The sequence below is a fragment of the Vigna angularis genome, chromosome 5 (genome assembly GCF_016808095.1).
Source record: "Vigna angularis cultivar LongXiaoDou No.4 chromosome 5, ASM1680809v1, whole genome shotgun sequence".
NCBI lineage: Eukaryota > Viridiplantae > Streptophyta > Magnoliopsida > Fabales > Fabaceae > Vigna > Vigna angularis.
The window spans coordinates 11,837,414-11,849,979 of NC_068974.1; the positions used below are offsets into that span (position 1 = coordinate 11,837,414).

Sequence of the window (12,566 nt, forward strand, 5' to 3'; positions counted from 1 at the left end):
TTAATGTCGTTTTTGGTATTTCATTTTTAGGAAAATTATGTGTTTTGTTTTGTCTTCATTTTCACCGTCTTCAAAAATATAGTGCAGTGTAATAAAGTTCAAATGAAAAAAGCATTGCAACAATCACATAATATAATCAATATCACAAGTTTAATTAAGAGGAAAATATAACCAATACATGTCACTCTCAATCAATCACCTACATATTATAAATTAATGAAACTTTAGAATACAACAGAATCATGCATTACTTATTAGGAGATGATTGAGAAGCTAATAATGAGTCTTTATTCCTTTTAATTGGATAATTTCGTGAGTCATGATCGGTTCCACCACAATTAGGATAATGACAATGACGAGACTTCTTTGCAGCTTCAACTCCTCCTTTTGCCCTTGATCCTCTTGGTCGACCTTTTGTTTTAGAAGTGATAGGATTTTCAACATCACACTCATCAACGTTTAGAACACCATGTTCTAGATCAATTGAATTTTCTTGAACTTCAGGCATGCCTTTTAAATAGTGAATGACTTTCTTTAACTCTTTAGTAGCTTCTTCAACTCGATCTTTGGTCTTTAAAGATTCAACCTCTAAACATTGCACGAGTGATCGAAACTCAACAGAAGAGTTATCATTATAGTTGATTATGTGTCTTGATTGTGGGATCAATGAGCTTTCTCTTCTCCATCGAGAAGGAAGATATTCTTCTGGAATGCTAAAATAGTCATTCTTCAACAACACTCGAATAACATGTCTACATAGTATCCCAGAAAATTCAAATTGTTTACAAGAACAACGAATTGAACTTTTTTCCTTTATCCAAGTTACAGAACAACCTCCATCAAGTTTGGTATGATGCCGCACCGAGTAAGAGTCATTGTCAATCATAGTTGCTGCATATTTTGTAGATAACTCAATCTCATGTTGAAGCAACTCAAAGGCATATGGTGTGAGTATGGATGCAGCATGTTCCTCAATCGGAAAACTCGTTTTCATTAGAGGATTATGATACTTTTGACGCATTCTCGCCTCTTCTCCAGCTTGATTTCTAATGTTCACAGCAACTCCAACTTTAAAAAAAGGAAATATGAAAAACTTATAAGTTGATTATAAAAAAGGAAGAGAAAAAACTTGTAGCACCAAACAATAATATATTCTTACTTGATTCACAAAGTCCACCAAACTCGTTTTAACATCCAAGAATCTTTTAATATATGAATTTATAGATTCTGAACGTCCGGTTGTCGTCATCCCAGCGAAAAAGAATTCTTTCAAATAGGCTAAGGCCCAAAATTGACGATGAGAATACAATGCCTCAATGTATGTGTCATTACTTACATGAAAGAGTTCAACCATGAAATCCCATTGTTGCTCAAAATCACTTTCACATTCTAAATTATATAGCCTATAAAACTCAGTTTTGAAGTCGTCATATTTTGTACCCAAAAGGAAAGAAAACCAAGTTGGCAACTTTGTCGCAATATGCCATATGCAAAAAGCATGCTTTGTATTTGGCAATTCTGTTGAAACAGCTTCTTTAAGTGCATGGTCTTGATCAGTTAGAATTGTTTGTGGACATTTTCCTTTGACAATGCGTACAAAACTCTGAAAATATAACAAATTATAAAAATTATGAAAATACAAAAGTTAATATTTAAGAAACAAAAATAACAACAAATAATTATAACATGCCTTTAAAGCCCATGTGAAGGAAGGTATCTTCTCATCCCTTAATAGAACACAACCAAAAAAAAAATGGAACTTCCATGATTATCAACTCCAACCCATAGTCCAAGAGGCATATCATAACGATTAATCCGATACGTAGTATCAAAGACAACCACATCCCCAAAAGCTTCATATGCTCGTATCAAATCACCAAATACCCAAATAATATGTTCCAACTTGTTACTTTCATCCAATGTAAAATCATATTGGAAAGCATCATCTTTGTCTTTCAAATCTTTGCATAATTTGAGAACATTTGAAGCGTCATTCTCTTTATCAATGCTACTTTGAGATTTAATAAAATTTCTAATATCTTTGTCCAGAAATGGTAGATGTCCTGCCTCTATCCCTTTCTCCGCTTCAAGCACTCTCATAATAAGACTTACCGAGCAACCAACTTTCGACAATAATAATATACGAGCTTGATCATTAATAGGGATATCACGATAAGCTGGAAGAAATCGAATTTCTTTCTCATCTAATAACGCATGATTATGAGAGTTTCCGAAACATGTAACCATCCATTTTTCCTCGAAGCCAAATGTTCTTTTAGATATCAACAATTTTGCACTACAATTACATCTGGAACTTTTTCGTTTCCTTTGGTTTTCTACTTCAGTAATTTTTCTTTGTTTAGCAACACCTGCTCGGTGACAAATAAACTTTCTTTTATATATATCTTCAATGTTATTGTTGTTCCGTTTGTAACTATGTCCACGTCTAACTGAAAAACCAGAAGTCTTTGCAAATAAACAATAAAAATTGTAAGCATCGATGTCGCTGTTAAACAATTTTCCTTTGAAAAGAGTTGAGTCATTGGCATATTCGCCTTCAAGCAAAGGTTCATTCAAGATCTCTTTCATTTCATCATCTTCACTAACCTCTCTAATTTCATTATCTGCAGATGTTGAATCATCATCTCTAAATAATCCTTCAGACCAATTGCCAATTCCTTCGAATGTCATTATACTTGTGAAAATTAGATAAAATTACATAAGACAAAAATTATAACTAGATGCACAAATTATATATATATATATATATATATATATATATATATATATATATATATTCATATAATAGACTATTTAACTTCTGCTCTTTTTCCATATACTTTTAAAATAATCATGCATTTTACCTTTGAATAATTTTTAATGTTCTCTTTTTATCATTCAGTAACGCATAAATATTCTTAATATTTAATATGAAAAGCAAAAGTTATAAAATTATAAAAGATCAGCAATTTCTTATATATGAGGAGTCTTATAATAATAAACACTTTTCAAATTTATCAGAATTTAAAACTTGAATACAATACGTTACCACTTGCATCAATGACGTGTTTTCTCATACCTGTGTTGGGAGTTTTTCAATGACATTGCAACTTCATCCACGCGGTTACCAATCCCACGCTCCATTGCAACTTCCATAAACTTAGCCTCTCCTCCTCTGAATGATCAGAAAATGCAACCCTTCCTCTCAGTCTCACACAAACGCCAATATTTTTCTATTTTCTTATAACCTGAGTAACAGTGCATACAATTAAATTTAGGGTTTATAAAAAAATGGTATCAATTTAAAAAGTAACAGTATGTTTTGCAAATGAATAAATATTTAATTTCTTTATTTATGCGATATGCAGTATTTTCCAATAACTTAATAGTTAAAATATTAAATCTTCTCAAAATAAACTATTAATTCTAAAATTTAAAAATAAAATTTAATAATAATAAAAAGGAAAACAAATAAACGAACAGAGCAAGAGCAACAAATTCGCGAGTTGTTGTGTGTAGGTAAGAGAGAGTATGGAGATGAGAGAGAAAAAGATTGGATAAGTGAGAAAGGTGGATTAGGGTTAGACAAGTGTTTCTGATTTTTTTCAGTTGGAGCTAATGACAGAGAAAATGTTGGAGTGAGAGAGATGAAAGAGAAAAGGTGGAGAGGAATGAGGGAGGCGAGTAAGGGTTTAGGGTTTCTTTTTTTTGAGAATGAAAATTATTAAAATACCCTTAACCTTAAAACTTAGAATCCATGATATATAAGGGTATTTTTGTCTACTAAAACCCGGTACACATTGCTAAACAGGCGTACACGCGTTAGCAAACCCATATATATATATATATATATATATATATATATATATATATATATAATTAACATGAGATAGAGTAACACTAAACTTAAATCATTATTAAAAATAGATTATGTTATCATTGATTAAACTATAACATTAACTATAAACAAATATAAATATTAAAATATTACACAAAAACAAATTTGAGAGCATAAATATATATTTGATATATATATATATATATATATATATCAAATACATTAAATTTAATTAAAATTTTATGTTTTAATTTTAATACAGAATTAACTTAACCGATTTTATATTTATTGATTATATAATCGAGATTATTAGTTTGTAATTTAGTAATATTATTGCATATTAACTGTTTCTGTAGTTTTCTACTTCTCACTAGTAGAGGACACGGAAATGGCACCGGTTAATTTCGTTTATAGGCACCGGTTCTACAACCGAGGCATATAAAGACGAGGTAAAAAGGATAAGTTTAATAACTCGGTTGCGAACCGGGTCAAAAAGAGATCGATTTTTGCCTCGGTCCTTCTTTGAACCGAGACCGTATCTTAGAAAATTCAATAAAAAAAAATTCAAAATACTGCTGAACCTGTTGGGATTCATTACAGAGCACCAAAGTTCATTACAGAGATCAATTCAGATACATTACAGAGCATATAACAAAGTTCATTACAGAGATCTTGTTCATTACAGAGCATATATCAAATGGAAACAAAATCAGAAAATATAATCCCGAAATCATTACAAAGCATGAAAGTTCAGATACATCAGAAAATCAGAAAATAATAGTTCAAATATATTACAGAGCATATAACAAATGAAAAGAAAAATCAAAGAAACCAAGGATTCATACTTTTGAAACCCAGCCTCAAACCCCATTTCCCAGTTTCTGAAAATTGTCAATGGCAGGCGGCTCCCGACGGCAAGCGGGAAGTGGGAAGCGACACCCGACGGCAAGCGGCGAGCGTGAAGCGGCGAGCGTGAAGCGGCGAGCGCGAAGCGGCGACCGACGGCAAGCGGCGAGCGCGAAGTGGCACCTGACGGCAAGCGGCGAGCGCGAAGTGGCACCTGACGGCAAGCGACTCCACCACTGGCACGGGATCTAGATCTGGATCTGGATCTGGATCTGGCCACCGCTTGCTCTTCACTCGAGAGGCGATGCAGTAGCAGGCGAGATGGAACGGCGGTGCTTGCAGGTTTGTGCGTGGTGGCCGGCGATGCTTGCGGCGCTGATGATGGGTTTGGTGGAGAGGAGAAATCAGAGGGAGGGAGGCAAAGATGAGAACGAGAGCGAGAGCGCGAGATATGAGAGTAGAGTCTGAGAGGTTTTGCGTTTTGCGGGAAGAAGAATACTGAAAGTGAATAATAAAGTTTCGAACTTTAACCCTAATCGAGGCAAATATAGGCCTCGGTTATTTCCAACCCGGTGCAGTAAACTATTTTCAAAAGCGGGTTTAAAAAGAACCGGTGCAGTATACTCTTTTTAAAAGCGGTTTTAAAAGAACCGAGGCATATAGTGTCTCTAAAATTACATTTTTGCCACCGCGTTTTTATATGTCTCGGGTTTTCAAAAACCGAGGCATAATACGCGATTTAAAAACCCTATTTTTTACTAGTGTCTGATTGAATTCTCGTATTTTAACTATGATTGGTGAATATATGTCAAAAGTTCTGATATCAAAAGTTGAGTTTTGAAAACAATGATAATAAATTATAATTAATACGTAACTTATTATAAATTTTTGTTATCATTTACCTAATTATAATACGTGATTAAGCCGTTAATTAAAAAGACTTTTAAGTTAATTCATTTCATCTTTAACAGTTCGGTCATTACACTCTTAACCATCCAGTCTAATGTGAGGATTTACAACTGTGTTGTTGATTTAAGGATTTGAGTGATATACTGCACATTAACATTTGAAGTTTTGAAGACATTTTCCCGAATAGAAAGTAAAAATTATTTAAATAATTTGAATTTATATATACGAACAAAACATTTAACTTGAACAGGTTTCAAACCAAAGGAAAAACAACATTTATACTTCTGATGACAGCCAATTGCAACGCTATATCTTCAATTTTATTTTTTTTTCAAATATTTGAGATTTTATTTCATAATGAATTTTATTGTGCCTGAGAACTATATACACACTCCCTCAAGTGTTGTGTGTAGAATGTGTTAGGTGAGATTCACATCCACATTGTCTAATGATTTTCACGACATAAATCTTATAAAGTTTTTCTCCTCCTTTTCATAAACCAACCACAGTTTGAAATGATTCATTGATTGATGGGTCGGTTTCAGTACTTTTTGTTTCAAATCATTTGCTTTTATTTTTGTATGTTACAGGCTTTCATGCTCCTTTTACGGATAAAATGAATTTATCAATCTCCTCGTTTCATTAAAATATTAATAATTTTATACCACCATCCATATTTTTTGTTATTATACCATTTAACAAATTATTCTGTTCCTACATTTTAAGCAACGTTTTTCTATAAAAGTAACAAACCACAATGAAACCAATATAATATTAAATATTACATACCGAGTGATGAAAATATGAAAAATAAAATAAATTTTATAATCACTTCTCAAATTTTATATTAGATGACATTTATATCTCCTTTAATTTAAAATAGCTATTCTTCTTCTTCTTTTTTACTCTTTTTTATAAAATAATAGTCATTGCTTAATATTTTTAAAATGAATATTCATTTTCTTCATTATTTTAAAAGTATAACTTCTTTATGTTTTTAATATGTAATGGCACCTCCTATTTTATTTACCAATATAATAAATTTAATATTTTAAATTTTAGTTTTCATATTTTCAAAAAATTTAATTAATATGGTATTTTAAATATAAAAAATATGCGTAATTTTGCTAACAATATAAAAAAAAAGAGTATTAATCATTAAAAACATAGTTGAGATAAAAGTGTACTTAAAAATTAGAAAACAAAATAAGATTATTTTACCAAACGCATGGATGCTAATTTTAAAACTAAAGAAAAAGTAAGTACATATAAATAATTTTAGAAAAAATATGTCATGTTTTAACTTAAATAGTTGAACTTATTGCTAATGAAAAATCACATAATAAGATACCAAAATTACAATTTTGGTTACAGATTTAACTGTTGGCATGGAATATATGTATATATATTACTATGTTTGGAGTTTCAAAGTAAAATCTGATTAGCAATTTACTAGGGTTTCAAAATGGACCCGTAGTTTAATTAGTTGGGAGGAGATGGTAAATTATGATCTATATATAAGAGAGATATGGTGGAAATACTCTTCATCTCCATCTTTGTCTCTTCATTCTCTTCTTTCTACTAGTTCCTTCTTCATTCATCATCATGACACTTGCTGGTAAAATCAGCTGTGAAATTGGGGTTCATGCAACTGCAGCAAAGTGGTTCAACCTATTTGCAAAGCAACTCCATCATGTTCAAAACCTTACTGATAGAGTCCATGGAACCAAGCTCCAACATGGTGAAGACTGGCACCACACTGAGTCCATCAAGCACTGGACTTATGTCTTAGGTAATTAAACTTCTAATAACTCTGCCAATATGCAACCCTAACGTAGATTTTACTTTTATCCTAAGTTTGAATAAATATAGTTGGCCTCTCTACAGTTCTCCCAGTTTTAGGTCTAGGTCCAGTTCATTACATATTGATTTTGATGTAAGATAATTTAGTGATTACTTCTAAAAACTTTTTAAATGTTGTTTGCAATCATAATAATTACTGACACTTTTAAAAGAAATAGCTAATTTCATGAGAAATTATCTTCTGTATAATTGTGATATTTGGTTTTGATTTTGAGAAAAAACAGAGGGTAAGGTGACAACATGTCTCGAGAGTATTGAATCTATTGATGAAGCAAACAAAACAATCACCTACAAGCTTTTCAGTGGAGGCATTGATCACCAGTTCAAGCTCTTCAAGTTCATATTTCAAGCAATTCACAAGAACAGTGGTGGTGCTATTATCAAATGGACCGTTGAATATGAGAGGGTTAGTGAGGAAGCTGATCCTCCGTATAGCTACGTCGAGTACCTGCACAAATTCACTAGAGACATCGATGCTCATCTTCTCAAGGCATAGCTCCAAAACGATATGCAGAAAACTAAAAATTATAATAATAATAAGAAGAAGAAACAATGGGCTTGGCCCTAGGTTAACTATAATAATATATATGTGTGGAGTTTGACAAAGGATGGTTATGTTATGTAGATCATTCCTTTGTGTGGAATAAACTTGGATTTGCATGCGGTTGATGTTTTTGATGTCTTGAAGCTTGTTGAATTATTGTATGTTCAAGTGATCAATGTGAGGCATATGGATATTTATGATGTGTGTAAAAATATATATTGTCCTGTAACTTTTTTTTTTACGTTTATTGAATTAATTGATTTTTGTCAAAATCTTCAACAGCACGCACTAATGAAAATTTCAGTAATTTAATGAATGTTTTTCAAAAGAATAATGAATGTAACATAATATACAAACGATCTCAATATAGAAAATCATGGAACTCGTCATGTGGGACTTAGGGTTAGGATGGTAATTGTTCTGGACCTCATTCTCGTGGGTTGGGAAAGTGTCAGGGTTCCTGTACTATGAGATAGTGTAGACTAGAATCTCTCTTTCTTTTTTTATGGCTTTGGTCTCGACCATCCTTTTCAATCTAACGTTCTCTTCTCTCATTGCGTTCATATCTTGTGCATTTCTCTTCTTAAAGTTAGTGAATTTCTACTGTATTTCTGGGCTTCTGGGATTACGATTATGTTAACTGAGGAAGGTCATTCTTTTTTTTCTCTAATCAACTTGCTTGTGGACACCATATTTTCCTCTTTTTTTCTTCGAACTGAGCATTTCTTCACAGAAAATTACTTGACCCATGTTGGAGCCAATTGTTCTTACATAACTGAAGAGGTACCCTGCAAAGAGACTCCGACTTCATATACTTCTTCAATCTTTACTCCATCAACCACTTGTCCTCTGTAAAATGGATAGGTGTTGTATCTGCAGAAGATTCTTTGAACGCTCAAGTCAACTTTTAGTTTCAGCAAAAAGTCAAAATGGTAATTAATGTAAAAAAAGTGAAAACAAACATTGATTATGGTTATATTTATAACATAATTTAATACTCGTGCGTCCTTATTAAGATAAGAATTAACCAAATTTTGCTAAGTTTTGTGAGCGGTGTGCCATTAGATTTGGTAGGTCGAGATGTACTCTGCTAGCCAACAAATACTCGGCTAGGTCGCTTGAGAGGTAGTTCATCATTAGTTTCGACAAGCGACAGATGGTACTTGTAGGAGGTATATAGCCCTTGGAAGGCAGCACCTAACTATCAACAAACGACACCAAGTCTTGGTTGGATGCATATAGCCCTCAGTAGGTGACACTTAACCTTCGGCATGTAGTACTTAACCTTCAGTTAGTACCTCTTGGCATGCGAAACGTGATCTCAAGAGGTAGCAATTAACCGTTAGTAGGTAGTGTTCGACCCTCAGCATGCGGTACATGACCCTGAGGAGGTAGTAGTTAACCTTTAGTAGGTTGTATTTGGCCCTTGCGGCACATTATCCTCAAAAGATAATAATTAACCTCGATAGATAGTATGCCCTACACCAAATTGTACTAGGAAGAGACCGATGTTAATAAGATACAAGAGTATTGAGTCATATACAATACATAAACATATATCAATAAATTACATAAATTGGTAATCATCATGTATTAAATTACTTTAATTTAAAGATTTAATGGAATTTAGTAATAAGGGTCCTACTTATTTAAACTTAAAAAAGTTATTGATTATTATTGTTTTTTTTTGTTTAAATCCTCGGATGGTCCTCGTATTTGTAAGAAATCTCAAGTGGGTCGTCTTGTTGAAAACGGTCTCGATTAGATCCTAAATTTTGAAAAATTGAGTCAATTACACCCTTCCATTAAGTGTTGACAAACAACGTTAGGAGATGTTGAGCTGTAATTTATTTTAGAGGATATGTCATTGTGTATTAAATTAAGAACATGCCAACTCATCATCCCTTTCTCCTTCCTTGTGCCACCACCCTCATGGTCATCGCCAACCACCACTGAAACCACCACACCACGACCTTCAACCACACTCCACCTATCCCATGCGTCGTCGTCAACCATGGCAACCACTGCACCAGAAACATGCACAAAACCCAAATGGAGCAAATCATGCCACCCTTGTCGTCGCACCACAACCAGTCGCCTTAGAGATCACCGGAAACTTGCGAAAAGGCAAACCCAAAAATCGCACAACACCAAGACCCAAATCGCGAAGCTTCTTCGTGCATCTCCCTTTGCACCACGACCACCCAAAAAATGAAAACTAGAGAAAACCTCAAACGCACGAACTCAAATCGTGCAAATGTGTTCATCTGTGGTGTCCAACGACTAGTATCGTGAAGATCTGCGATTTTGGGTGTTGGGTTTTGCATTTTCTTGTTCGAGATCTGGGTTAATTCTTTTGTGTAGGTTGCTCAAAGAAGATGATGGGCTTGACAAAGAAGAAGGTTAATTCTTTTGTGCAGTTTGTAGAGTGTGCTTGGCATTATACTTGGAGGTGGTGTTGGGACTCGTCTTTACCCACTGACCAAGAAGAGGGCAAAACCAGTTATTCCTCTTGGAGCAAACTATAGGCTGATTGATATCCCTGTTAGCAATTGCTTGAATAGCAATGTGTCCAAGATCTATGTTCTCACTCAATTCAATTTTGCGTCCCTAAATCGACACCTTTCTCATGCTTATACAAGAAACATGGGAGGCTATAAAAATGAGGGTTTTGTTAAGGTTCTTGTTGCTCAACAGAGTCTTGAGAATCCTAATTTGTTCTAGGTAATAACATTGCCTTAGTGCCTCAACTCTAATTTTTTGCATTTCCTTTTATGACCTTGATTATTCCTTGATTTAATCCTTTATCAAACTTGATGCGATCATTGTAGGGTACTACAGATGTTGTGAGGTAGTATTTATGGCTTTTTGAAGAACACAATGTTTTGGAGCTTTTGGTTCTGCACTAGTGCAGTCAAGGGAAACGAAAGCTGTTATTTTCGCCCATAGGCAGTGGTTCCTAAATCGAGGCATATACAAGCGAAGGAAAAACGGGTAGGCTTTTTGTCTCATTTCACAACTGAGAAAAAAAAGGTGTAGGATTTTGCCTCGGTTCATAGGTAACCGGAGCAGTAAGGTTTTTCCTTTTAATTATTTTTTTTCGAAGGACTTTTCGCCTCGGCTCCTTCTGAACCGAGACAGTATCTCGGACTCTACTGCCACGATTGGGACCTGAACCGAGGCAGTAAAGTGTTTTTTATTTTTTGTTTTTTGATTTTTCGCCAACCTTTCTATATCTTAGCATTTGTCTTTAAACCCTGAAATATCAAATAAATCTCTCTTGACGAAGGCCTTGTAGCTTTAGGTCTCAACCATCATGTCTTTTTAAACAATGGTTTAGAAAGCTGGTTAATTTCTGCAACAAATAACCATTCAAAGAAATCAACAACATATAAGAAATACAGTCAAAGTAATCGAATTGAACATTACACTACAACATAGTTTTGAGTCCTTATCTACATTTTAAGTTTCAATCTGATCCCTTATATTTCAATAGTTTCACTTTCGAATATATCAAATTCATCTTTCTCAATTTTTTATACAAATAAGTTGAAGACATTAGTGTGATCGATTAATACAGTCACCAATTAAGTCTATCAATTAAACTTTAAGGGATTAAACAGAAATGTCAAACCTTTTAAAATAAACACACCAGATTGTATTTTGGGCACATATCAATGACATTATTCAAAGAAGTAAGCAAGGAATCACTTTTGGCATCTTCACTCTCGAGAAGCTTGATAACAAGGTGCCCATCAATCTTCAACACTCCTTTACCGTCATTTGAAGAAGAAGAGTCATCATCAATTGGCTCTAGGTGAATTTTGTTGCCAAGAGCCAAATCCAAGGCATGCATCCCAAGCTCAAACGACAAGGCTGCATCTTTGGTAGTGATTCTGAAGACTAAGGGACACATATCGGAGAGTACCACCGAAAACCCTTTTTCCTTGGGAGAAAGGGCTCTGAGTCGATGGTGAGAGAGGGTGGTGACGTCAGTAGAGATGGTCAGAACCCTAGAATCGCAGTGAAGAGGAGGAACCTTAACTTTTTTGGTGTCAACGCCGAGGACGGAGCCTCCACCATGGAAGGGTCCCAAGCTCTCACAAGCCACCTGGAGCCACCATCTGGGAGAGCAACCGAGGTCGAGAACGGTGGCGCCATGATTGATTATGTTGTGTTGCTTTTTGAATCTGAAGAAGTTTGAAGGCGGAGAGAGCCACGTATCCTAGTCATTGAGCCTCCTTGTAGAAAAAATATGTAGTTCCACCTATACCCATCTCCCCAATGCTTCTAAATGATTCAATTAACGTTCTTCGAGTAAGGAATTTTTCAAGGTGTTAGGTATCGGTTGGAATTTTAACCGAGGTCATATGGTTTATATGCCTCGGGTCCCTAGTGAACTGAGGCAATAGATCAAGATTCAAAAAGTTGTCAGGCCAAAAGTAAATTCTACAGGAATTTTTCAGGGTGTTAGGCATCGGTTAGAATTTTAACTGAGGTCATATGGTGTATATGCCTGGGTTTCCCTTGAACCGAGGCAGAAAAGTTCAACTAAACTACAAAAAT

The 12,566-nt window shown here is 34.2% G+C and overlaps 2 protein-coding genes and 1 pseudogene across 2 annotated transcripts; 1 reads left to right on the forward strand and 2 right to left on the reverse strand.

The window, feature by feature from the left end:
* Positions 1-247: 247 nt before the first annotated feature.
* On the reverse strand, positions 248-3,144 carry LOC108339217 (protein FAR1-RELATED SEQUENCE 11-like). The gene is made up of 6 exons (XM_052878122.1): positions 3,129-3,144; positions 1,741-2,555; positions 1,333-1,603; positions 1,183-1,278; positions 511-1,068; positions 248-399 (listed from the first exon to the last, which is right to left on the reverse strand). The coding sequence occupies exons 1-6, from the start codon at positions 3,142-3,144 to the stop codon at positions 248-250; spliced, it is 1,908 nt and encodes a 635-aa protein (XP_052734082.1).
* Positions 3,145-7,145: 4,001 nt separating this feature from the next.
* LOC108338963 (MLP-like protein 43) lies at positions 7,146-8,197 on the forward strand. Its single transcript, XM_017576055.2, has 2 exons — positions 7,146-7,385; positions 7,681-8,197. The coding sequence occupies exons 1-2, from the start codon at positions 7,199-7,201 to the stop codon at positions 7,950-7,952; spliced, it is 459 nt and encodes a 152-aa protein (XP_017431544.1). The 5' UTR covers positions 7,146-7,198; the 3' UTR covers positions 7,953-8,197.
* A 3,033-nt stretch (positions 8,198-11,230) lies between these two features.
* On the reverse strand, positions 11,231-12,277 carry LOC108339218 (uncharacterized; annotated as a pseudogene).
* Positions 12,278-12,566: the final 289 nt, after the last annotated feature.